Below are 26158 nucleotides of genomic sequence, written 5' to 3' on the forward strand. Positions count from 1 at the left end.
CATTCAGCAACTCCTACAAATGACACAACGATAAGCAACCGCAGTAGATCTACCCACCACCAGAAGACCCACGATAACGGGCAACGTGCCAACGGACCGTCGAAGAGAAGCCGTGCAAATGACGGAAAATGAGAAGGAATTAATGGGTGCGCTGTTGAAGAGCGCGAAATATTATCCTGAACGATCCAATAATCCGGTTAACCTGCAAGCGAAAGGCCGCAAAGGTGAAAAACTGCAAACTAACATAAAACAAAGCAGTAGAGCCACAAAGATTGGCTAAAGAAAGGTTAAGGTGAAGAAACCGTAAATCTGAAAAGGAAAGACTGAATGGTGAAGGACCGTGCCGAATATTATGGTCGTTCAGGTAAAATTGAAAGCCGGATTTGAGCGGATAACATCCTCCAACTGACATCAGCCCACCATTTTCTAATTCCTCCCATTGTGCTCACAGGACCTCATATTATTCCGAATAAGCACTATTGAGGATCATCCCAATCCGGTTACAATACCGGCAGTAGGTGTGAGCACGTCGGCAACAGGAGCATCAAAAAAAAGCAAAGCCATGGGTTTATACCGTCTTTAGACATTACCCTTCTTTATCGACAGACTTCGCAGCCGGCTGTTAGAGTAGAGGAAAATTACGGGGCCAGTGCAACAATCCTATTGACTCTAACTAGCAAGCACCGCCTAGCCGAGATTCGAACATACGACGACTGGCTTGTTAGACCAGCATCGTACCTCGAAGCTAGTTGGGCGGTAACAGGAGCATCAATCTACGCGAAAAACGCATCCTCCCAACATCCAGAAGCGAAAGCGGCGCCGGTGTCAGAAAGATGCAAAGCGGAAGTAGGGGAATGGGGACGGAAAGGAAGGCCCGAAGTGAAAGAAGCAAAGCTAAAGCGGTAGGAGATAGACAGTACGAAAGTGGGAAGAATAAAGTGTCGACAGAGAAGAATAAAAGGGAGTTTGCTTGAAACTGATTCCAAGTATTTTCTTATTTTCAGAGTCGTAAGTCGACTCTGGGGCAGTGAAGAGGGCAGTTTCCACATTGTTGTGTGTGCTTTACCCGCTAGTTATAGCTCATAGTAGTTTAATTAAGGTAGGTTGTCTTACTAGGGCCATGCCACCGAATCTCCAGATGGAGCTAGCAACTTACTGTGCCGAGACAACACCGTGCCTTCTCCCCCGTTTCGTTCCAGTCGGATCATTATCGAAAACTTTTTTAACCGGGCTGTCGTCTGGTATCCTCACGACGTACCCAGCCCATCGCAGGCGACCGATTTTTTCGGTGGGGGCGATGGGTGGTTCCCTAAGCAGCTGATGCAATTCATGGTTCGTTCGCCTTCTCCACGTTCCGTCTTCCATCTGCACTCCGCCGTAGATGGTCCGCAACACCATGCCTCATGGCCGTAAAGGACTACCGATCTAATCAGCGTCTTGTAGATGGTTAACTTCGTGCGGTGGCGAATTTTGTTCGATCGCAACGTCCTACGGAGTCCAAAGTAGGCACGATTTCCTGCCATAATGCGTTTTTGTATTTCTCTGCTCGTGTCGTTGTCTGCGGTAAGCAGTGAGCCCATATACACGAAATCTTCTACCACCTCGATTTCATCACCGTCTAAATGAATCCGGGGAGGGAGATCAGCATTCACTTCTCTAGAACCTCTTCCTTTCATGTATTTTGTTTTCGATGACAAGTCCAATCCGTTTGGCTTCAGCTTTCAGTCCGATGTACGTTTCCGCCATCCTTTCAAAGGTACGTGTAATGATGTCAACGTCGTCTGCGAAACCAAGAAGCTGGACGGACTTTCTGAATATCGTGCCACTCGTGTCTATCCCGCTCTTCTTATCACACCCTCCAAAGCGATGTTGAACAGCAAACATGAAAGCCCATCACCTTGCCGTAACCCTCTTTGAGATTCAAAGGGACTCGAGACTGCCCCTGATACTCGAACAACACACATTACTCCATCGTCGCCTTGACCAATAGCGTTAGTTTATCCGGAAATCCGTAGTAGTGCATAATCTGCCATAGTTGATCTCGATCGATCGTTTCATACGCCGATTTAAGGTCGATGACACAAGTGGTTCACACCAAAATAACGCAGAGACCTGAAGGCGAATAGCTCTATTATAATACCGATCAGCTCTGATTACATCCGTCAAAATTGGCCAAGTTTTCGATTGTCACCAAAATTCCAGCCAAATAGGCAGCCCTGGAAGCCCCTCTTCGTCTTGTTCTTACCGGATTTGAAGCGAAAACCATTTTTGCAGGATAGATGTCCGGCATTCTCGACACATGTCCTGCCCAACGTATCCCTCCAGCTTTACCCACTTTCTGAATACTTGGTTCTCCGTAGAGACACGCGAGTTCGTGGTTCATTCTTCGCCACCATACACCGTTCTCTTGCACTCCGCCAAAGATGTTTCTTAGCACCCGCCGTTCGAAAACTCGGAGTGCTCGTAGGTCCTCTTCTAGCAGTGTCCACGTTTCGTGCCCGTAGAGGACAACCGGTCTAAGTAGCGTTTTATACAGTGTGCACTTTGTACGGGGGCTGAAATTGTTCGACCGCAAGTGTTTGTGGTGTCCGTAATAGGCCCGACTTCCGCTGATAATACGTGTTTTAACCTTATGGCTGGTATTGTTGTCCTCTGTTGCCAGTGAGCCAAGGTATACGAACTCGTCGACTATCTCGAACTCATCCCCGTCGATTACCATGGAACTGCCCAAGCCGGCCCTGTCGCGCTCGGTCCTGCCCGCCAGCATATACTTCGTTTTAGACGTATTTATCTTCAATCCAATCTTCTCTGCTTCGCGTTTTAGTCTGGTGTACTGATCTTCCACCGCCTCAAATGTTCTGCCGATAGCATCCACGTCGTCAGCAAAGCAGATAGATTAACTGGATTTATTGAAAATCGTGCCCCGCATTTCGATCGCCGCTCGTCTTTTAACACCTTCAAGCGCAATGTTGAATAGCAGACAGGAAAGAGCATCACCTTGTCGAAGCCCCCGCGAGATTCGAATGGGTCCGACAGTCCACCCGAGATTCTCACACAGCACTAGATCCCATCCATCGTAGCCATGATAAGTCTAGTAAGCTTACTCGGAAAGCCGTTTTCGTCCAAAATTTTCCATAGCTCTTGTCGGTTTACGCTATCAAATGCGGCTTTGAAATCAATGAACAGGTGGTGCGTGGGGACTCGGAATTCGCGGCACTTCAGGAAAATCTGCCGCAGGGTGAAGATTTGGTCTGTTGTAGACCGACCCTCCATGAAGCCGACTTGGTAACTTCCCACAAATCTATTGGCTATTGGCGATAGTCGTAAAAGATAGATAGGGCAGATAACCCCGTCTTTCCACTCCTCCGGTAGTCGTTCCGTATCCCAAATCGTGACAATCAGTTGATGCAGACAGCCGGCCAACTTGTCCGGGCCCATTTTAATAAGTTCCACTCCAATGCCATCCTTTCCTGCTGCTTTGCTGTTCGAGTTCTTCGCACTCCTTCTCCTCTTGGTGGCGCTTCTTCTCCTTGAAGAGTCGAGTTTGCTGCCTCCGCTTCTGTTTGTATCGCTCGACATTCTGACGGGTGGCTCTACGCTACATTTGTACCAGCGCTGCGTTCTTCTCAGCCAATATCTGCTGGCATTCCTCGTCAAACCATTCGTTACGTCGATTCGGTGCCACACGGCCTAGCTCGTTCTCCGCTACGCTGTTAATGGCATTTCAACAGTCCTCAAGAGGGGCTTCATCCAGCTCACCCTCTTCCCGCAGCGCGGTTTCGAAATATAACGTGAAGTTTTCGGTGACCTCCGGTTGCTTCAGTCGCGCTAAATTATAGCGTGGAGGGCGCCGGTATTGTATGTTTTTCACAACAGATAGTTTTTGACGTATCCTTACCATCACTAGGTAGTGATCTGAATCAATGTTAGCGCCCGGATAGGTTCTGACGTCGATAATGTCTGAAAAGTGTCGATCATCTATCAGAACGTGGTCGATTTGTGATTCTATCTGGTTCGGTGATCTCCAGGTGTACCGATGGTAGAGGTTGTGCTGGAAGAAGGTACTACGTATGGTCATGTTCTTGGAGGCGGCGAAGTCGACAAGTCTTCGGCCGTTTTCGTTCGTTTGCGGGTGAGCGCTGAACCGTCCAATCACCGGTTTGAATTCCTCCTCCTGACCAACCTGAGCATTATAGTCCCCAATGATAATTTTGACATCATGTCTCGGGCAGCGGTCGTATTCACGCTCCAACTGCGCCTAGAATTCCTCTTTGTCATCATCGGTACTTCCGAGGTGAGGGCTGTGCACGTTAATTATGCTTATATTGAAGAATCGGCCCTTGATTTCTAATCTGCACATTCGGGGGTTGATCGACCACCACCCGATCACCCGCTTCTGCATCTCGCCCATCACTATAAAAACTGTGCCCAGTTCGTGTGTATTGCCGTAGCACTGATAGATGGTATGACCATCTCTATACGTACGTACCATCGTTCTTTTCCAGCATACCTCCTGCAGCGTTACGATGTCGAACTTGCTGCTCTTCACTTATTTAGAAAGCACGTGGGTACTTCCAAGGAAATTTAGAGACCGACAGTTCCATGTTCCTAATTTCCAATCGTTAGTCCGTTTTCGTCGCCTGGGTCTTTGCCGATTGTTCCGATTAGAGTTATTATTATTATTTACGGAGTCCATTGCTTTGATTTTTTAGTGGTTCAGGCTTGCAAAGCCCGCCACCAACCCCACAGCATTGCCGGAGGGCCAACGTAGCTCGAAGGAGCCCTCCTCCCCTGTCAGCATACGACCTTGGTTTCCACCGGGGTTGGTTACCCGATCTCCACCGAGGTTGCTCGTATCCCGGCTGGTACCACGAGGAGGTGGCGGTAGGAGTTGCTAGGTAAGAGGCTGTGGACCACTGTGGGGTCTATTTTATGCCTAGTGCACAAGGCACCGATGGTACTCATTACCCAGCCGTTTACCAGCCCTTCCGTGCGACAGTCGTCTCCGATTTGCTGACCTTGCGACCGGACTGTTCGTCTATACTTGACAGCTTCGAACTAGTACCTTGCGTAATAGCCCTTTACTTCATGTACCTACTGTATCGATGGATTTGCTGTAGATATTTCAGTATGATCACCGGTCTGCAATGCACACTTTACACATTTTCATCGCTTTTCTGAATAGATCTGCTAGGCCTCGATGTTGTAATGTTCAGTCGGATCCTTAGCCTTCTTTCAAGAGCTGGACACGACAATAACGTGCAAAGTTTCTTCGTGGGTTTGGAGTTTAATTTCTTTAAACCTATTAATTATTCATAATCAAAGAATTCATTATCATCATTATCATAGTACGGTTTCAGTAAAAACCAATAATTGCCATTTACCGACGAATTTTCGGAAAATGGTGGAGAAGGCAGTCTTTATTTGAAATTAACTGGTCAGAACCGTAATTTAAATTACCGAATCGGAAATAAATTTGAATGAGGTGTGTTAGGGGAAAAAATTAAAGAACGAAGCGTTCCGTAAATAAACTGTTCATTTCGACGTGTAGCATCGTCAAAACTCACACATTGATAGTCCATTTATCAGCGACCTTATGTACATAAATAGAAAATTGTAAGATTTACACTCCGATAAAATTAAGTTCGTCACCTTCTTAGATACCCTCATTTTGAACCATGCGCTATTAGCATTCCTCACAGAGCTAATTATGCAAGTTTTCAAAGTGATTAAGTCGAACAATGATGAATAATGACTTCAACAATTCTACTGTGTTGTTGGCTTAGCGGCACTTAGCGTTTTCAATTCACCTGTGCAACCTCGTACATTATCTGACAGCGAAAATAATTACATGATCTCGATCGACGACAATTTTCGCCCGCATCGAGTCCGACTGGTGGTTGGTCGCAGGTGGATCACACGCGATCGACCTCCATCGATTGATCGAAAAGTCAGGCCGTATGTGATCGTACCGGGAAACAAACGGCACACATCGTATACAATTTGAACGGTAGCGCGCTAATTTACCGAAATGTGGGTAATGCCAGACCCGATAATTATGCCCCCCTATGAGCCATACGTGCCTGAGCCGAGAGTGTGAAATACATCCAAGACGAAAATACCATCATCTGGCAAATGAGGAGGAATGATTTTCCTGTTTTTCGGAAAAATGTGGGGCTGCCGCGATTTTTCGAAGTGTACCACTTCGACCGTTGTCTGTTGGCGCTAGATGACGTAGCCAGACTCCAACAGTTGTTTTCGCCAGAGTCTACTTTGCCTGATGGTTGAGAAATGATGCACTCAACTGTTGTTTCAGCTGCTCTAATGTATGGCGCACAATATGCGAAAAATGCTTTGGCTTTGTTTCCTGAACTGATTTCCGCAGCAATAAAAAAAAAGAATTGTTGAAACCTATGCCAGCGGTCAGAGTGCAATGACTGGGGCATATGCGATGCGATGTAGACGAACATTTTGAATAGTGATTTAATCGATTTTTTCATTTCTTCTTCAATTGCAGCATCCGCCGCCTCCATGACCGCATGCTAACTTTTTGTTTTCCTCCACGCATCCACGCAATTTTGCCGGGATGGACCAACTCGAGCTGGAGATACGGAAGGAGATTGACGAGCTGAATACGAGCGTGTCGCTTATCGATCGACTAGATGCTGGCGATACGATGGACGGGGAGAAGCAGCAGCAGCTGCTCTCCTCGACCAGGGCAGTATTCGAAAATGTCAACTCGAGTCACACCAAGAACAGCCTGACCGATTCGCAGATTTCGATCATTTCGAAGCATGACGGTTATCCTGACACGGGACACTTTTATGCAACCCCGGCGATACCTCTGACCCCGACAACCGAAAGCAGCGGTGATTGCCTGGAAAAGTTGGTTGGTGCAGGTGGAGGTGCTGTAAATATGACGACATCCGACGGTAACAAAACTCTGATGACCAACAATAGTAGCATGATGCGAGTTACCAGCGACACTAGTAGTAAGCACACCAAAGCGGGCTGTAGCACAAATTGTACAGAAGGCAGCAAGTGCAGCCAGAAGAAGAATAAGAAAGAATCCAAGAAGGCCGACAAAAAAGCGTCGGCAAAACAGAAGAAAGCCGCAGCTGCAGCGGCAGCGGCCAATCCTAAGCTAGCCGGACCGGATCAGTATTCTCCAAATGGGGGAAATTCGTCACTGGTCAGTTTCCTATTTCCGCCTGGTTCTCCCAATATGAAGAAAAAGAACAACAGCAATCTACCATCGACGGTGGTACTTGGTGTACTGCAGTTGTTGTTCGCCGTTGCGCTGGCCGCTCTCGGCGGTTTGGTGCTGGCCCGGAATGCGTCGTTGGCGCTGGCTGGTACGGGTCTATGGTGCGGTGCCATTTCCGGAATCGCCGGTTCCCTTGGATTAATGAACGTAAAGATGGCCAAAACTGGCTTCCTGGCCGTTAATCTGATCTGCGTAGCTTCCAGCACGCTCGGTCTGGCTCTAACCGGAATCGGCGCCGTGCGGGATGCTAACTTGGCTCAGCAAGATGAGGTGAGATGAGCAAATTAGTCCCGACGCTAGGCTAATCGTAGGATGTTAATGTTATTTTTTCGCTTGTTCCATCTTGGTTTCAGTCGATCTGGTACGCGGTAACGGCCGGTTCCGGACTGCTGGTTGCACTGGCGCTGCACTTTCTCGTCAGTGTCTTTTCGGTGTACTATTCGGCGCTGAAGCTTTGCTCCAGGTAAGTGACCGTAGTAATAATGGACTTGTTGATTAATCGGTCGTGACTAAATGGCAAAACCAACTGACCATGGGAATGGGCGATGTTATGGGAGGGGCCTGTATCGTAACATTTCAGCTTGAAACTATGTACCGATCGACGTTTTTTTTTTTTGCAAATTACTTTGTTGGTGAAACATTATTTGTGAACGAAAATGGAGTGTGAAATGTTTGATGAAACTTATAACCTTAGAAAGTGATATAACTTTAATTTGAGCGTTTTGTTTACCTTATGTTTTGATTAAACTATGACAGACTGCTGAATATTAATTTTTTATGTTGATTAGCTTCTGTAACAACTTGTTTTTTGCGGTATAAATGTTCAGATTATATCCATCTTAACCTAAATTAGTTTTTAACGAATTTTTAATTAGAATAAAATTGTTTTCGCAATGTAGTTTAAAATGCATTGTTTTATATTTTCATCGATCCCACCATTGCGTCACAATGCTTCTTTCTTATGTTTTTAATGTCTTTTGAGTGTTTTCTGTTTCTATTTTTAAGCTTCTGTGATAAAAATCAATACGTATCAGTTCGTATACTGTACAAATACTGAAACAATAAATACAGCAATTTTTTGGTAGGACCATTTTAAAACTAATATATGTATTGGAAAACCAAAAAGAAAATAATATTTTACTCTAGAACGCTAGTTGATTGATTCCAGAAAATTCTTGTGTTAGAGTAGAGGAAATATCATAAACGTGATTACGTAATAATGTAGGTTTTTATGATTTATTTCATTCATGTTCGTTGGTCGATATGATCTAGAAAGAGAGAAAGCTAAAAGTTTTTTCTTTTAATTTCACTATTTATTATTCTGACTGATTCGCATTTCACCTCCGATTTGTAGGCAAGTTGTCTGTTTCAGAGGTGTGGAAGATAAGAATGATAATAATAATTAATGATGAATAAACATCATGAACAAAAAAAAAAAAAAAAAAAATAAAGCGATTCCCATCGGTCTGTTCTGCCAACACTGTCAATGCAACGTATTATAGTCCAATATGGCAACGGCGCGTCAGCTGCTGAGCGATGCTTAATAATTTGTGGCAATAAGAAGTTTGTCGGGTCAGCTAGTAAATATCTATATGAAAGTAAATGAGAATGTTTGTACATTATGGCGACGCATAACTCCAAAACGCCTGGCTTGTTCTTCATCACTCTTGGCATACGTGTTCATTGATATAAGAGAATCAGTATACGGAAATGATCCTCGACTTACTCAGAGAACCAGAAATACGCGAAAGCAGCCATCTTGAGAGCCAAACTAGCAACAAGAATTGTCAATAGGAAGCCAAAAATCAAGTTTTTCGCTATTTTTTTTAAATTTTCTTTCCGGTTTTTCACTTTTCGTTTTCACATTCACTTTTTCACTAACGGTAACCTAGGAAACCTTCTTCATCTGTTTCGTTTTTCCACTTTTAGATGCCCCATTTTTCCTTTTATTCTATCACGTGAAATCTTTTTTTGGCGTCATTTCCTTGATAATGATGATGAAGAAGAAGAAGAAGAAAAAGTAATGCAAAATTTGTATCCCAGTGCGCCTCACGGGCACTCGTGGGGAATGAGTTTTTTGCCTCGGGAATAAGCCATGCAGGAAGACGGTGTGAGGATGAGCGTGTGAGAGTGTGTGGGTAACAAAATATCTCACACAGCACCGGCGGCTGTTTCTTTTACGCCTGCTTGTGCGGCGTAAGTGTTGAATGCTATTTTTCCCATACCCTTTCGCGTGTGAGCAGGCATTTCTCCTACGACTTGCAGGCTTTCTCAGTGTCTGTTTTCGAAAGAGTTCTACTAGGTTTCGTATTATACTAAGACACTCCAAAAACTTCAGTCATTTTCCCTCCTTTTCGCTTTTGTTTTTCCTTTTTGCTCTCCGCTGTTACCTCTCATCATATTTTTCTGCCCCGTTTTTTGCTCTTTCCAGTCTTTATTCTGTTTCTGTTTTTTGTTCCGTTTTTCCGGTGCTTGAGGAGCTAAAACGAAACAAATAATTAAAATAACATATTAGTCTTACCTGCTACCAAGGCCATGTGCCTCAACCGTATGCCCATAATCTCAGTTTTGAGATGTGGCATCTAGGAACCACGTAGCATCGCACCTCCTACTGTGTTACCTGGCTCACTGCAAATATGCGTTGTGTTCGCGGGATCGTGTTGGTTCGAAAGGTTTCGAAAAATATCGCCCCTGTATCGAAAATATCGTTAATATTGATCACTAAAAATAACGTACTTAAACGTTATATTTCAAGTGTCAGTAGTACGCAATAATTGTATTGTGGAACTGAATTGTTATTTATGCAACTTTTTAAAAATTAAATGCAATAACAAAAGCACAACTTCTAAAAAATCGTTTGTTATCGATATTAACTGCATACGCATTGTAAACAAATAAAACGTATGGTTACGTTTTATTTCATTAATACTCATATTCGCAGTGAGTCCGGTAAAACAGTAGCTTAGCTATTCAATAGAGCATCACCAGGCATGGCCGCGTGGAGGCGCTAGGTAGGAGCTTGGGCTGGCTAAAGCTATGTTGGTCGGGTTTCGTTAACCTTCCCCGTTTCATACCCACTTGAATCTGGAACTATTTTTACGCAATTAATGTAGTTATGGCAAAAATAATAACAGATTAAATTAAAAACTGCGGACTTCTAAAGAAGGTGTGCTACGTGCTTCAGTTTGCCCCAGCCTGGGACCCCAAGTGGGTGGAGCTCAACTGAGAAAAAAGGGTTTTGCTTCTGATATTATTGCCACAGAGAACATACATCCATCTAGGAACAAATTTTTCTGGAATTCTGGATTTTTATGTTTGTAATTTTGGATCCCTTCTTTTTCGGGCCCTCAAAAAAGACTCAAGACTCAATAGGGTCGTATCAGTCTCACAATTGTCCCCTACATGGGAGACACTAACAGTTGGCTGCGAAGTCTATCGAACAACAAATCACAAGGTCAAATTTCGAAACGGAATATAGTGCGAAGACTTATTAGTTTTTATTCGTGACCAGCTTCTTGGCAAGACGAATAGATGATAAACCCATAGGATACTGACTGGATCGTATCTCAGCTGCAAGGATAACATCATCATTATAGGCGACTTCAATCTTCGCAGCATTACGTGGCAGCTCAACACTAACGGATTTCTCTATCCGAATGCGACTCGCTCTGGTAATAGTGTTACATTCAGCTGTTTGTTAGACGCATTTAGTACAGCTTCTTTGGGACAGCTGAACAGTATATTCAACGAAAATGGCGGTTTGTTAGATCTCTGTTTTGTAAGCAAGGAAGTGACTAATATTAGCTTGACACGTGCACCATGTCCGTTGGTCAAAGATTGTAGACACCACCCGCCTTTGCTATTATCTATGCATCATGAAGCTCGAAGTCCAATCATTAGTGCTAGTCCCAATAGTATATTTTATAATTTGAGTAAAGCTGACTACACCGGTATGAATGCCTTTCTCACATCTGTTCCTTGGAATGAATTAATCCGTGATCGTGACATCAACCTTGCTGCTTCCACTGTTTGCAATGTTTTACTATATGCAATTGATCAGTTTGTTCCAAAGCGAATAAGAAAAGGGCCTGCTTACCCTGCCTGGTCAACTCGTTGCCTAAAACATCTAAAAAAGTTGAAAAAGAAGGCATTGAAAAAATTCAGCTTATTGAAAACTGCAACATCGAAAGCCCTGTACCTTGAAGTCCTATTGGCTTGCCCTGTACCTTGAAGCCAATAGGAAGTACAAAAGATTAAATAAGCGTCTTTTTCATATTCACCTAAATCGCTTGCAACGGACGCTCAAATCTAAACCAAAAGAATTCTGGCGTTATGTTAACGATCAACGAAAAGAGTCTGGTCTTCCTACATCCATGTATTACGGAGACATAGAGGCGTCGACAACAGATCAAATAGCAGCAGCAAAACGTTTGAAATGTTCTTCGAGTGCCGGCCCCGATGGAATTCCAGCCGTTATGTTAAAGAACTGCATCAATGCTACTGCATCTCCACTTGCATCAATATTTGACTGTTCATTGGCCACTGGTGTTTTCCCTAGCTGCTGGAAAAATTCTTACGTTTTTCCGGTTCACAAGAAGGGATGCAAGCGATCCGTATCCAACTATCGAGGAATTGCCGCTTTGTGTGCCTCTTCGAAGCTTTTTGAACTAATTGTTCTTGAATTTTTAACGCAGAAATGCTTGCCATATATCTCGCCAGATCAACATGGTTTCGTCCCAAAGCGATCGACTACCACCAACCTTGTGGCATTCACTTCTTTTGTCATTCGCCATATGGAAAAAGGCTCGCAAGTAGACGCCATCTATACTGATTTGTCGGCTGCATTTGACAAAATGGATCATGATATTGCATTGGCTAAATTCGAGAGATTGGGAATTTCTGGTAGCCTACACTCCTGGCTGCGTTCGTACCTGACTGGACGGAATATGTCCGTTAAGATAGAAGATTTTGTTTCGCCTTCGTTTCCAGTTAAGTCCGGAGTTCCACAAGGCAGCAATCTGGGCCCTTTTCCTTTCCTGTTATACATGAATGACGCAAACTTGATCCTGGATTGTTATAAAAGATCTTACGCTGACGACCTGAAACTTTATTACGTCATCAAAAAACCAAGTGATGCCCTCTCTCTTCAACAACACCTAGTAGCATTTGCAGCATGGTGTAAAACAAATCGGATGGTTTTGAACGCTTCTAAATGCTGTGTTATTTCTTTCGGCCGCAAACGATCACTAATGCTTCACGACTACATTCTCGATGGTACATCTTTAAAACGCGAGAACACCGTGAAAGATTTTGGTGTACTTCTTGATTCCTCACTGACATTCAAAGATCAAGTGTCATATGTTGTCTCCAAGGCCTCGTCGCAGTTGGGATTCATCTTCGATTCAGCAAATATTTCCAGGACGCTTACTGCCTCAAAGCCTTATACTGTGCTTTAGTGCGTTCAACGCTCGAATATTCGTCGGTCGTTTGGGCACCGTTCTATCAAAATGGGATCATCAAAGTCGAGGCCGTCCAACGCAAATTTGTACGTTATGCACTACGACACCTGCCATGGAACGACCGGAATAACCTACCTCGTTATGCTAATCGCTGCAAGTTAATCCACTTTGACTCACTCAGCGTTAGGAGAGATGTCGCCAAGGCTTGCTTCATCAGCGACTTACTAACGTCCTACATTGACTGCCCTGAACTTCTCGGACTCTTGGACGTGAACATCCGCAGACGTGCTCTTCGTTCCCATATGTTCCTCGATATAGGGAGATCCAGGACAAACTATGGGATGCATGAGCCAATAAAAAATATGTGTCGTGTATTTGAGAATTGTTTCGAGTGCTTCGATTTTAATTTGTGTAGACGTGTTATTAAAAGTAATTTTGTAAGAGCGTTATCGATGTGATGTTAAAAGATGTTTGTATTATTTGTAAATTAAGTTAAGTGGAGTCATTGGGGTTGTTTTTAAACTGTTGACTGTATATAAATAAATCAAAATAAATCAAAAATTAAGATACCACATTGGCGATCCTGCCAATATAAATTATTGATATGCTTGTGAAGGTAAAGTTTTTATTTTGCGAGTGATGAAGGATATTGTCGAGGAAAAGCAACTGAAATTTTATTTTACAGCAGGAATGGCGAGTGAAGGCCGACAGGCTGTTGATAGTAGTGGTGCATATGTTTTGTCGTTGTATTGTTTTGTATTGAAATTTACTCAAATCTTCTTTTACCGGATGGTGTGCGCTGGAAGAAAGAAACGCAAAAAGCTCGGTGTTTTGATGCGATTGGTTTGCATATCGAATCTTCCGGTCGGTCCAGCAAATCACCGTTTCTCGATCAATTCGTCAACTGTTTGCACCTGACGACCACCTCGTGCTCGTTTGTGATTAGATTCCCTCTCTCGTCCCAACACATGCACGATCTTTGTACTCTTTTTGGCGCTTTTTACTTCTCAAGGCTGTTGTTAACTGGTGCCTTGTTCATTGGTATTTGGTCTAGTGCTCCGGCTCCCTAGAGGCAATGCTCAGGCCTCGGAAAGCTGCGAAGCTTATACATCGCTATAGTAGTTATGGTTCGTGTCGGGGTGCATAGTATGGGGCCCTATCATTGGTCTATGTATTTCTTGCCTACCGACCTGGGGATTCATATCTCTGATAACGCTTATGAAGTCTCGCGGCGAACAGCTCTTAAACATTGCCTCCAGTCGCACCCAAAATGCTTCCTCCTCACTGTCAGCTCATTCTGCGTGTGGGTAGTTCACGTTGAAGATGTAATTGAAGAAACATACCTTTATTCTCAATAGACACATCCTTTCGTTGATCGCCTTCCAATCTATTACGCGATCTTACATTGCCGAACACTGCAAAGCCCGTTTCCAATTCATTGATAGTACCTTACTTACTTACTTCACTTTTTCGGCGACAATCCGCTTATCGAATCTAGGCCGAATTTAACACCCTTATTCTGTATTTCGAACGAATCTTTATTTCGTTCGATTTGCTTCGAACGAGATGTTTTGCCCATTTGACTTTGCTGGCGGAAATTTCGTTCGAAATACCAAGTCGTTCGAAATATAGAATAGCGGTGTAAAAGTCGCCTCCACGCTACGCGGTCTCGGGCTGCCACACACCAGTCGCCCCTAACACCCGCTGCTCTCGCATCCCCGTCAACAGCGCTCATCCAACGAATACGTTCAGCTGGCTACGTAATCCATAAATGTTGGGAGTCGCTATCTGCCTTTTTACTTCACGACTCACATCGTGGTTACATGTCACTAACGTACCATTAAGGTAAATAATTTCATCGACCACTTCAATAGCATAGTGTCAACACTCTGGTAAAAGTGAGCCTTTCTGCTTCTTTCAAACAGATGAGAACACTGGTTTCAGTCTGAAGTTTTTGGAGCGTCTTGGTAGAATTCGAAACCTAAAACTAAAAAAAGAAGAAAACTTATCCAATTTAATTCTACTATGTATATTTTATTCACGACAGATACGTATTTCGCCTACGACTTGCAGGCTTCCTCAGTGTCTGTTTTCGAATTCAGTTCGAGTTCGAAAACAGACACTGAGGAAGCCTGCAAGTACATAGTAGAATTAAATTGGATAACTTCGTTCGTTCGGACCTAGAGACACACCATCCATTGAGTTAGGATTTAAATAAATTTATATTTTGCTATTTTTATTGTTTTTAATTAGTAACTTGCAGCTTATTGGTTGTCTAATGTTGTTTTACTAGTAATAATAGGGTATAGTCTATAGCGGTGCTATCTTCATGATTCTTCACATCATCTGGACATTGTTCTTGAATTTAGGAAGCTAAATAGTAAATAGTACAATTTCGTTTCGAATTTGGAATAAAATAAAATCACGTTCAAAATTCTAGAAAGCATACATCCTGGAAACGAAATCAAACCAACAACCAATCGAAACGGTTCGGTTCTCGGTACGTTCTACTGGGAAACAGCAGCCAGGGTAGTGTCGTCAGCCGAAGAAGCTTCGACTGCCGTTATCGGTATGGGTTCGGTATGGAAAGCACTATCAACTTCTAGCGGATCGGAATCACAAGAGGAGTTCTGCTGTTTGTTATCCATTTTTTCCAATCCAGTGCTTTCAGAGCTGGTATTTGTGCTACCGGCAGCTATCTCCACTGACGGCTTCCGTCGCTGCAGTGACCGTTTCCATTCGAGATACTCCAGATAGTATTGGTAAACTGGGATCACGATTACGGAGATATCATCTACAGTAGCGGCTGCCCGGGAGTCCGACAGTCGCCAGTGCCCGTTGATATTTGCGCGACCACGCGATTTTGCGACTAGCTCTTGAGCGGCCATTGTGTACCGGTGCCGTTCAGTTGGAAATTTTTTCAAAGTATTAAAAACCGTATTTGCCACCTTCTGCGAATAGGTTACGTCCCACAAGCCGTCCGTTGCCATAACCAGCACACCGTATTCGCCGTCGCAATTGTCAGCGTCCGGATCGCTTTCAATCGAGCTGAGATCGACACAAATTACGTCCGGATGACAGCTGAGGAATGGTTTAATCGGTAGACCACTGCCGAGTGCCTTCAAATCGTGGTCACCGAAACCACGGGTGACGCCAATTGTTCCTAGCAGGCGACTACGCTTTCCTTCGCCGGTTACAATAGGCATTTTCAGGTCGCTCCTTGTCAGCGTTTTGTAGGTCCAGCCTTTCATAGTTCCTTGCCGGTAAAGAATTCGAGTGCCCAAATCTTTTGTCATCGGTTTCTTTGCATATTCCATAGCCACGTATTCGCCTCCCATTAAGTTGGGATTGAGCTTTCCAACCGACAGTAGTCTGGGCCGTTCAGTTTCTGGGGTATGATCGAATGAGCAAGGTTCAGCGTACACTACATATCCATCGTCTTCTTCGTCTGCGGGAGTTTCTCCGTTTACACCGTCTTCGTAAACGCTTAGTGGTCGAATATTTGGTAGCTTCTGTTTGCTTATCCGCTTGCACAACACTCCACGTGAATCGCCGGCGTTCGCTACAAAGAGCTTTCCCAGGATAAATAGTGCCACTAGAGCGGTACAACCTCCCGCATTTCTGTATTTGTCACGATCTTCTGCGAGTAGAGCATCCATATCGGCGAATGCTGCTTCCAACGCTCCAACGATTAGTTCATCTTTCGAAACCTGTTTATGGAACAAAATTGGGTGCGGCAAGATTGCGTTGAGTCCAACACTGCCAATACCAGTGGGGGCTGGGTCATTGCCTTCAACTCGGGGCATCAGCAAGTCTATTATGTCGACTAGCTTCTCGTGCAGGATATGATGAAATTGATTGGAAGCGGCCAATGCGGCACCGTAACCGGCATGGCCATCGTAAATACCGAAGTAGGTGTACGGTAAATCCTGATACTGCTTCGACGGATGGGAAAGAACCTGCCGATGGAACGCGGCCTGATCTTCGTTCCATTCGGACTTACCCGAGTTGACACACTCAGCATAGCCAGTATTCCACGGCAGCAGCGACAGGTCTCGCGGAACGATGATCGGTCGTACATTATGATCGGCACTCGCCTTCAGTTCATCGTATGTCAGCAATTGCAGAAACTGGGGCCGTGCGTAACGGAATTTTTCCGGGAGGTTTCCTATAGGATTAAAGTGTGACTGGTTACTTTTGGCAAATTAACTAAAGTAGAGTGTATAATCTGTTGAGCGTAATTAAAGTACAGTTTCATATTACATTTTTTCTAGAAGAAGATCGATTATTGAGCAAGTCTATCTCGCACAAGCAATTACTACTCTAAATTCAGTTATCATGCTATTCTTTCGTGTGTTGAATTTTCTATATGAACAATGGTTTCGGTGCTTTACGCAATTATTTCGTTTGCCTCTTCCGTTTTATTCTAGCTTTCTTTTTCCCTAAGGGGATAGTCTTATTTTGAACATCTCTTTTTCGATACATCCGTAGCAAATAGCATGATCTCTACCGTTGCAATGATAAGAAGGAAAATCCCTCAACTTTAGAGGTCTGTTACTAATTACCTTTGCCTCCGTGATCATCGCGGCCTCCGTGGTGCGCTGATCCGCTGCTTCCTCCACCACTTCCACCACTGGACGGCAGAGCGGGTATGTCCGGTCCGACCACAGTCAATACACGATTTCTCAGTCGAGTGAACATCCTGTTCACTGCCTACCGTTCTGTACTTCAACAAACTCTCGCACGATATTTACTGCTTCCTGCTGGCAAGAGTAGATTCAATAAAATCGAAACGGGAAATCCCCTGAAAACAACTTACCATTTAGCGTACAGTTTCTCCTATGTAGAATGATTTTACTACCGAATTGTAATTTTATTTAAGCATTAGGTACGTCATGCAGCATATCTATATCTTTTTATAATCTTGCTGCTGCTTTCTCCCTTTTGCAAACAATCATTGCAAAAATCGATAATCTCCAAATCGGAACAGTAAATATTTTTCCTTTCAATCTTCACACATATGGTTTCTTGTCGTTTTCTTCCTTCCACACACTAGACTTAGGATATGGTGAAAATTTCCTTGTAGCCGTACAAGGACGATGAAACGATGAAACGATTAAAACTGCAAATATTTTGATGCGTAACCTTTCTAGTGGCTTCTTTTTGCACCTGAATGTACTGCACGCACGCACTGACTGACGAACGACTGCTGCTGATGTTGCTGAAACTGCGCTACTGCCAGAGGTGCCAGCTACTGCGTTCGGTGACGTAGGCTGTCAACAAGCTTTGGCGTTGGTTGCACGTGGGGCGCTCGCAGCACTGAGAAGGTTTGTGTCGGTTGTCGGAGTTGCAATGTACAATGAATGGTTTTTCGAACTGTGTGAATCATACGTGATCATATACTGCCTTGCATATAGAGTGACTATATACAGAGTGGCGACAATGTCAAAATTGGAATCTTAATTATCTGTCAGTGTCATTCCAATCGAGCAGACGACCTATCCAACGCGTATGCAGGAAAGAGAAAGAAAAACCTTGAAAAAACCGCATTGCATACATTTGGGATGACTTGTCGCCACTCTGTATATAGTCACTCTACTTGCATACTGCTTGTTTTTATTTTTTGATCATTCACTGAACAGTGGAAGCATTATAAGTATTAGTGAAAGCATCATCATTGCATTGGAACAAATGAATAAAGCTGAATTATCTTCTATAGAGCCGTATTTCGCTGGTTGGACCTAGACATCGGCCCAATTATAGACAAAGGAATGAAAGTAATTTGTTAGGCAGATGGGCAAGATTTTTTTAGGGGCCCAAGTAACAATTTTCAGGCTGATCAAACGCCTTTATAGCTGATTTATCCATTTTGGACTAGCATTGGGCGATACTGTATCTGTATCGAAAAAATCGATACTTTTGGGCCGATACATCGATATTTTGGATCGATACTGAGCGTCCCGATACCGGCCAGTATCGATGCTAAAACGCCGATATTTGTATCGATACCTTTATATAGTAAAAGCTAGAGAAACTAAAATACTTATCCTAATTATTGCAGGTTGCAGTGAAACGACTAAATGCACAGCAATTGCAAGGAAACAGCCAAACATCTGCAATCAGTGTTGCGATCTAAATAGAGCCATTACAGTGCTTCGTAATAGAGAATATTATCAGTCGTTTTTCTTCTTCAAACAAATTCAATCATATTGTTTCCATGCTATTTTCAGAATATCTTTAACAAAAATTGTGTGATAGAATCTAAAAACATCACATGTTATGCTGCAAGCATGTTTGGTACACTAATGCAATTTTTTATTCTAAAGTTTTTCGAAATTTTAGCATCACTGGATACGAGCGCAGCAGCTCTGACAGCTTTTGGTAAACAAACATAGTGGCACCGAATTTTCGTAACGTAAATTTTTCTGCTATTAAATTTAGGTCACTTTGCACTATATGTTGAATTATTTGCAGTTGTATATTTCGAAATAACCATCAAACGATCCCAAAACGTATCTATTATCTCACTTTTCTTCTGCATCGACTGTTTAGTAATCACCAATTTGACGGCTTGCAAAAATTTGACATGAATCAATGACAGCTCGCTGCTGGGATTTTACTTGCATTTTGTCTGCAAGTTCCTTGTATTTCGCGTTTTTGATGCAATCTGCAATAATAACCTTGCTTATCCTAATGCGATGTCCATTAGGATTTCACCTGCATAACAATGTTCCGCCAACAAACTCGGTCCATGGCTGCCCGTCTCCAATTTCTCGAACGTCCCACACTTTCCAGGACTTGCTCCATTAAATGGAGTCCATTTGGTCTAACCGTCGAGCACGCTGCGTACCTCTGCGCCTGGAACCAATCGAATTCGAGGCAAACATCATTTTTACGGGATTGTTTTCCGGCATGTCTCGCCCATTGTACCCTTCCAGCCTCAGCAACTTTCTGAATACTGGGTTCGCCGAAAAGCTGCGCCAGCTTGTGGTTTATGTTTTTTCTCCATACACCGTACTCACATACACCACCAAAGATGATCCTAAGCACACAACGTCCAAACGTTGCCATGGCCGTTGCAGCGCTTTCAAGTCTCCGTCGAGCATTGTCCACATTTCGTGCCCGTAGACTATCGGTCATATTTGCGCTTTGTACATGGTACATTTGATACAGGGTTGAAGTTGGTCAAATTTTATGGTCTTGTAGAATCCGTAGTAAGCACGACTTCCGGCAAGAATGGTGAGGTGTGTTTCTCTGCTGCAGTTGTTATCCGACGTCATCAACGACCCGAAGTATATAAACTAGTTTACCACCTCGAACTCGTAGAAATTAAAATATGAGGTGTACCTAAAAATTAAAATAAAGTACGGCGGCTATTTTTATCGATAAATATACTAACGCTGCAAAAATAGATGCATTGCTAGTTCCAGTCTTAAATCAAATTTTAAATAAAACTTTAATTTCAATTTGAAATCCAATTTCAAGTCGGATTTCTTGGGCGATGTAAAAATTAAATTAAATTTCAAATCCTATTTCAAGTCCAATTCGAAGTTCCTTTTTAAGTCCGATTTAACTCCAATTTCTGGCGAAGTTGTAAGTAAAATTTCTAGTATAATTTTACATCCAATTCATGTTAGTTTCAAGTAAAATTTCAAGTTCAATTTCATGTCTCATTAAGTCCTATTTCATGTGTAATTTCAAGTCCTATTTATATATTCTAGTCTGAATTAGTCCAAACTTAAGTTTAACTTCGCGTCCAATTTTAAGTGTAATTTGAAGTCCAAATTCAAGTTCCACTTTTAGTTTAATTTTAAGGACAATTTAAAGTCTTACTTCCAGTTCAATTTAAAGTAAATATTTAAGTTGAAATTGATTCAAACTGTCCAATATCATTTGATCATCAATATCAATTTAAAGTTCAATTTTTAGCATAATGCCATGCTTAATTCTAAGTTAAATTTCAGTTTCTATTTCAAGTTCAATTTTAAGTAAAATTTCAAGTGCAATTCCAGCTCCGATTTTAAAATAATCTTCAAATGCGATCATTTAGATAACTCGCAAGTTGCTGAGAACTACGCGCACTTGCTGAGTGAAGCTTTGCTTTCCTCAATGGAGCTAGCTGTCTTGCCACTCGAAAATGGATGTGGTTGGATACGCTAGGCCGTCAATGAGGCCGCAACCGCGTTGTTAAGTGAAGAAACCCTGCATGGAGTGACTTTTGACGGAGATGAACTGGAAAGGGTTGATGAATTCATAAATTAGGGATCTCTGGCAACCGCCGTCAATAATACGAGTAAGCAGATTCAACGACACATGCTAGCTATGTCAGGTCTACTTTTGCCTTCGTAAGTGATTTCGATCAAGGAGCATAAACCGTACGCAAAATATAAGTGCATTTGCCGTATTTGAACGCAAGGTGTTGGTAACTGGAAGCAGAGAGCGGTCCAAGCATATAAACCACGAGCTGCAGGCACTACCTTGAAAGATTCCCATCGTACACGCATTGGCGTAGCTAGAGGGGGTGCCTGGGGTACCAGGCCCCCTCCAGAAATTTTCCACATTGTAATTGAAAAACCGGAAAAACATTCAGTGTATATATTCCCACCGCGTTGATGTTTTCCTTTTTTGCTAGGTATGGCAAACGCGTAGTTGTTGTTATCGTTAGTAGCCGTCAGTAACCTGATAGCCACCCCGGCTCATGCTGTTATAAACAGTCGTCTCCATTCAACTCGATCTTGGGCCACTCGTCGCCAATTTTCCAGTCTCAGAAGACTCAAATCACTTTCGACTTGGTCGTGCCATCTTCGCACGTTAAGCCTCCCTGTTCCTGGTGCTGAAGTAGCTGTTGAAAAGAGCTGTTTCCGTCACACTGCCGTCCGGTATCTTTACGAAATGTCCGGCCCACGATAGCCTACTGACTTTCGCCAGATGACAATGAGAACAGTTTCTGTAGCTCGTGATTCATTCGTCTCTGCCACTCTCCGCTTTCAGTTTGTTCTCCGCCAAATATTGTCCGGTGTGCCTGCCGCTTCCGGCAAGCGACGCTGTGAACAGTTACCGTCCGTGTGAGGCACGTGTTTGATTTATCGAGCCTCTTTCTTTCATGTATTTGGGCTTCGACGCACTTATGTTTAACCCAATCCTCCTAGACTTCGCTTTCGTCGGACCACCCCCTCAAGAGCGAAGTTGAATAGTATGTAAAAAGGATTCGAAAGTGTTCCCGAGTTAAGCATAGTATACAGTTCCAAGCGAAGTGAAAATCGAAGCAAGTGAAAAAGCGTGTCTTTTCGCTCGCGGAAAATAAAGACTGTGGATCTCTTCATAATTTCGTGAGCTTTCGGTTTACAGTTCAAGCGAAGTGAATTGAAGGGTTTACAGTTCGAGCGAAGTGAAAACAAATTTGCAAAATGCGGTATTTACAAGTGGGGCAATGGTGCTGCAGTAATTAAGTGTAGCGCAAAACATTATCAATACGTTTTTAAAACCTAAAAATCAGTAATAACGGTTTGGCGTGATGTCTAATTCTACAAAAAATCCACATTGCTCGTTGCGGTATGTTTTTGGAGTCATGAAGTTTTTTTGCCAATATTAATAAATATTTCCCTTTTCCACACCTGTACACACTCATTGGCTTGAAACGTCAAGTTTTCGCTAGCTGCAGCTTTGTTCACGAACGTAGACGCTCGCGAAAGAAAAGTACCCAAGTGAAAAAGATGTCATCCACAATCTTTAATTTCGGTGGATCACGTTTGTTTACAGTTCCGAGTGAAGCGAAATGCAGTTTTTGCGCTAGTGAAAAAGTTGAACGTTTTGTATGGGATTTTCACTTCGCTCGGAACTCTATACAGGGCTTTACACACGAAATACATCTCTCGATACAATGTAGCTCTGATCACTTGCCCCAGTTTATCCGGAAAACCGTGCTCTTGCATTATCTGTCATAGCTAGCCTCGATCGAGTGCATCGTATCTGCTTTGAAATTAATAAAGATGTGGTGCATGGGCACGTTGTACTCCCGATATTTCTGCAAGATCTGTCGGATGATAAACATCTGGTCTGTAATTGCGCGGGCTCTCATGAAGCCCGTCTGGTATTTCCCTACAAAACCCTGTGCTATCGCTGACAGCCGGCGTAACTGGATCATAATGAAATTTTTTTCGGAAGGCACCCCCTGGGCCCCCTCCAGGGAAATTACCTAGCTACGCCAATGTGTACACGGCTGGCATGTTGTACGAATGCACCATTGGCACCAGGATGAAACTGACTTGGGAGTTCTTGATATAGCACAATCCACCCCGGGTCGTTACAACGTAGCATTTTTTTTCTTGTCTCTCTTGCTGATAGCCAAGATAACCAAATTTCAGCAGTGTTTGACTTTCATCTGTCTCAGCAAGTGTTACGCTCTACAGTTATTTCAATGTTTGGATGTTTACTGTATTAGGTGTTAAGGGCCATTAGGAGCATTGTTACCTGTTGGTGTTACCACTTGTAGAGCAAAGTGTTTAATTTAGTTATCTGTATGATTGTAGAGGTACATTCTCACGGTCATCATTATTGTCCAGTTTTGTATGGCTTGTACCTTTTGTAGCGTAAACAGAGGTGGAAGGGGGTTAAATTAATTGGTTTGTCGAATCTAAATCTTCATCCGCATGTTTGGGCAGAAAATGTTCTGATTTTTTAGTTCGACCGATATGGTCACCTCGCTTTTATTCATAGGTTCCATTTCTAGCATTTTTGTCTGTAAGGTTGCTGAGTGCTCGATTTCTGGCCGGCCCGGCCGGTTTTTCACTTGCAAAGCTGGTGACCGGTCAATCTGGCAAAAAGTCGGTTTACCGACTTAAGAAAACGGATTTGCTGAAAAAACGGATGAAAATTAAGCTAAATAATAAACAAAAGTATGGTTTTCGTTGTGGTTGCGTACACCCTGTCAGTGTATCGATACCGATATCGATACTACTGGTATCGATACTTGCCGCCCGATATTTCAGCCGGATCGATACTTTTAAAAAAATTGTATCGATATTCGAATATCGATGCTTCTCGCAGTATCGCCCAATGCTATTTTGGACTGAACTATGGTTTCGATTTAGAAATAAAAGCTTTTTTTCAGTTCCCAAACATATATATCTGGTGATTTTATCAGGCTTTGGGCTTGATAATGGCTGCTTTCGAAGTTGCAATAAAGCTTCAAAGAGGCTTTTGCGCGTTTTTAATAATAGTGAATTCACGCAATGTTGTCCAATCTATTTTTATATGACGAGAAATAGTTTTGCAATGTTTTACAGTCGCTTAATCAACGTCTCATCAACCTTTATACAGCCAATACCATGTGTGTGGTATAAATATATCTGGGTGATATGGACTGACTTGTTTACATGTTACTAAGTAACACAACGAATATATTGTAGTCACAGCAACCACGTTTATTGATTCTACGCGTGGTGTGCAAGACATGAGGAGAATCGTCCTCTTTCATCATTGGACTGCTGACGAGGTAAGTTGTACGCTACTACCGGTATCAATTGGGTGGTCTTAGTCCATAGCGTAATTAGCGGTCACACAATTTGGCGACCGTGACAGGACTATGAAAAAAATATGGAAATTCAAAGTGTTATGGACTAAGACCAAGATTTAGCTGGGGGAGAAGCGTTTACAAGTTCTCGACCATCTCACGATAGCGGTGTAGCGGTTTCTTTTTTTGCTTTTGGCAGTATGGTGCAGAAAATTCGAAAAGTGAGTTGTAAGATATTCTCCGGGTTGTTTTCCGATAAAACAAGTGCTCGATTTTTTCGTGTCGTGACCAATGCAGAATTGTTTTTGAAGAGAAAGCAAAACAAAAATCTCACCGGAAGAAAATTCATTTTAAGCACAATCAATAGGTGGAAAACGGCAGGCGGAAGCTGCGGCATTAGTCGCCTTCAATTATAGTGACAAGTGCGAGCAATTATAAAAAAAATGAAATAGCAGATCAACAGTTATTCATGAGAAGATTCGATCTGCTAGGATTATCATTTCTACGAAGTGGGCTACCAAAGTGGTTGGTACAGGGTCATAAATCTTTAGACTTTCTGCTGCAGTACAGTGAAAAAGATAAGGGATCATTGCGCTGATAAAGAGACAATCTCTATCGGTGCGTTATTTTAAATTACTGACAGAAGCACGAAGATGGATGAAACAGAGATTCTATTGAGTGACTACAGCTGTAGATTGCGGAAACATATTTAGGAAAATTGCATTGTCCTTCAAGTGGGAACAACTTTTGAAGGAAAAATTATTATTGATCACCAACAAAGCGGGTCGGAAAGACTATATAGGGCGGGTCAGAAGGACCGCGCAATGGCGGGTCGGAAAGACCGCGCAATGGCGGGTCGGAAGGACCGCGCAATGGCGGGTCGGAAGGACCGCGCAATGGCGGGTCGGAAGGACCGCGCAATGGCAGGTTGGAAGGACCGCGCAATGGTGGGTCGAAAGGACCGCGCAATGGCGGGTCGGAAGGACCGCACAATGGCGGATCGGAGAGACCGCACAACCGCGGGTCGAAAGGACCGCGCAATCGCGGGTTGGAAGGACCGCGCAATCGCGGGTTGGAAGGACCGCGCAATCGCGGGTCGGAAAGACCGCATAAAAACGGATAGAAAGGACCGCACAATGGCGGGTTAGAATGACCGCGCAGTGGCGGGTTGAAAGGACCGCGCAATGGCAGATCGAAAGGGCAGCATAAAGCGAATTGAAAGGGCCGCACATACGCCGGGCAGGGCGGGTAAGTACGCGCATTGCGAGTAGCAAAACCCGCGCAGAAGGCATCAAAACAGCTCTTATAAAGTAAGTCAGGAAGATTATACACAGATGCCGTTAGATGATCGTCACTATCCCGTTGATTTATGTTGTTCGTGAACCCCTCAGTGCTACTAACTACGCAAAATTTTTCAAACAGTGCGTCCGGTGCTAGTGAAGTTTTATGCACCTTGGTGTGGTCTCTGTTAAACGCTTAAGCCTCATCAGCTGCTAGGTGAGCCTATAAATATCCTTGCAGCCAGAAATGTAAATCGACCAGAAAATTCCATCATCCGTAAACAGTATAACATTATTAGTTTTCGAACTTTGCTTTATTATGAAAATGGTCCCTTGAAACATACGGTGCGCCTTGATGTGGTCATTGTAAATGCGCCAAACTTGAATTTCAGATTGCGGACCATTTCAAAGAAGATCCGAAGATATCACTAGCTGCTGTTGATTGCACACGGGAATAAATCCTACAAATTCAAACTTTTGAAACGATGCCTGTTCCGCAGCTGATAGTATGCTTTTAATTTTTATCAGCTTCTCTTGTGGAAGATTTTTATCAGCTTCTTTACATTACTGGATAAATTCACACATTAAGGTACTGAAACTTCATTCAAAACTAACGTAAATTGTACTCGCTAAGTCTTCT

The 26158-nt window shown here is 43.3% G+C and overlaps 2 protein-coding genes across 6 annotated transcripts in view; one reads left to right on the plus strand and one right to left on the minus strand.

Annotated features, from left to right (window-relative positions):
• Positions 1-26158, plus strand: part of LOC128740124 (uncharacterized) — a 68045-nt gene that overhangs the window by 35541 nt on the left and 6346 nt on the right. For all 4 annotated transcript variants that reach the window (XM_053835643.1, XM_053835639.1, XM_053835649.1 and 1 more), the window contains 2 exons: positions 6518-7537; positions 7621-7730. In XM_053835643.1, the coding sequence (XP_053691618.1) occupies positions 6587-7537; positions 7621-7730 (1061 nt within the window). In that variant the 5' untranslated portion in view covers positions 6518-6586. The remainder of the gene's footprint in view (positions 1-6517; positions 7538-7620; positions 7731-26158) is intronic.
• Positions 14939-17933, minus strand: LOC128740144 (protein phosphatase 1H). 2 transcript variants are annotated; one of them, XM_053835668.1, is made up of 3 exons: positions 17546-17933; positions 17292-17486; positions 14939-16894 (listed from the first exon to the last, which is right to left on the minus strand). In XM_053835668.1, the coding sequence occupies exons 2-3, from the start codon at positions 17425-17427 to the stop codon at positions 15234-15236; spliced, it is 1797 nt and encodes a 598-aa protein (XP_053691643.1). In that variant the 5' UTR covers positions 17428-17486; positions 17546-17933; the 3' UTR covers positions 14939-15233. The 2 variants fall into 2 exon arrangements, with proteins under 2 accessions (XP_053691643.1, XP_053691648.1); XM_053835673.1 differs by having other exon boundaries at positions 17292-17489.

This window comes from Sabethes cyaneus, chromosome 1 (assembly GCF_943734655.1).
Source record: "Sabethes cyaneus chromosome 1, idSabCyanKW18_F2, whole genome shotgun sequence".
Classification (NCBI taxonomy): Eukaryota; Metazoa; Arthropoda; class Insecta; order Diptera; family Culicidae; genus Sabethes; species Sabethes cyaneus.

Coding starts and splice junctions, on each gene's coding strand:
- LOC128740144 (XM_053835668.1), bottom strand. CDS start 17,427: ATGTTCACTCGACTGAGAAATCGTGTATTGACTGTGGTCGGACCGGAC. Junction 16,895..17,291: donor CGATGATCACGGAGGCAAAG/GTAATTAGTAAC, acceptor TTAATCCTATAG/GAAACCTCCCGGAAAAATTC.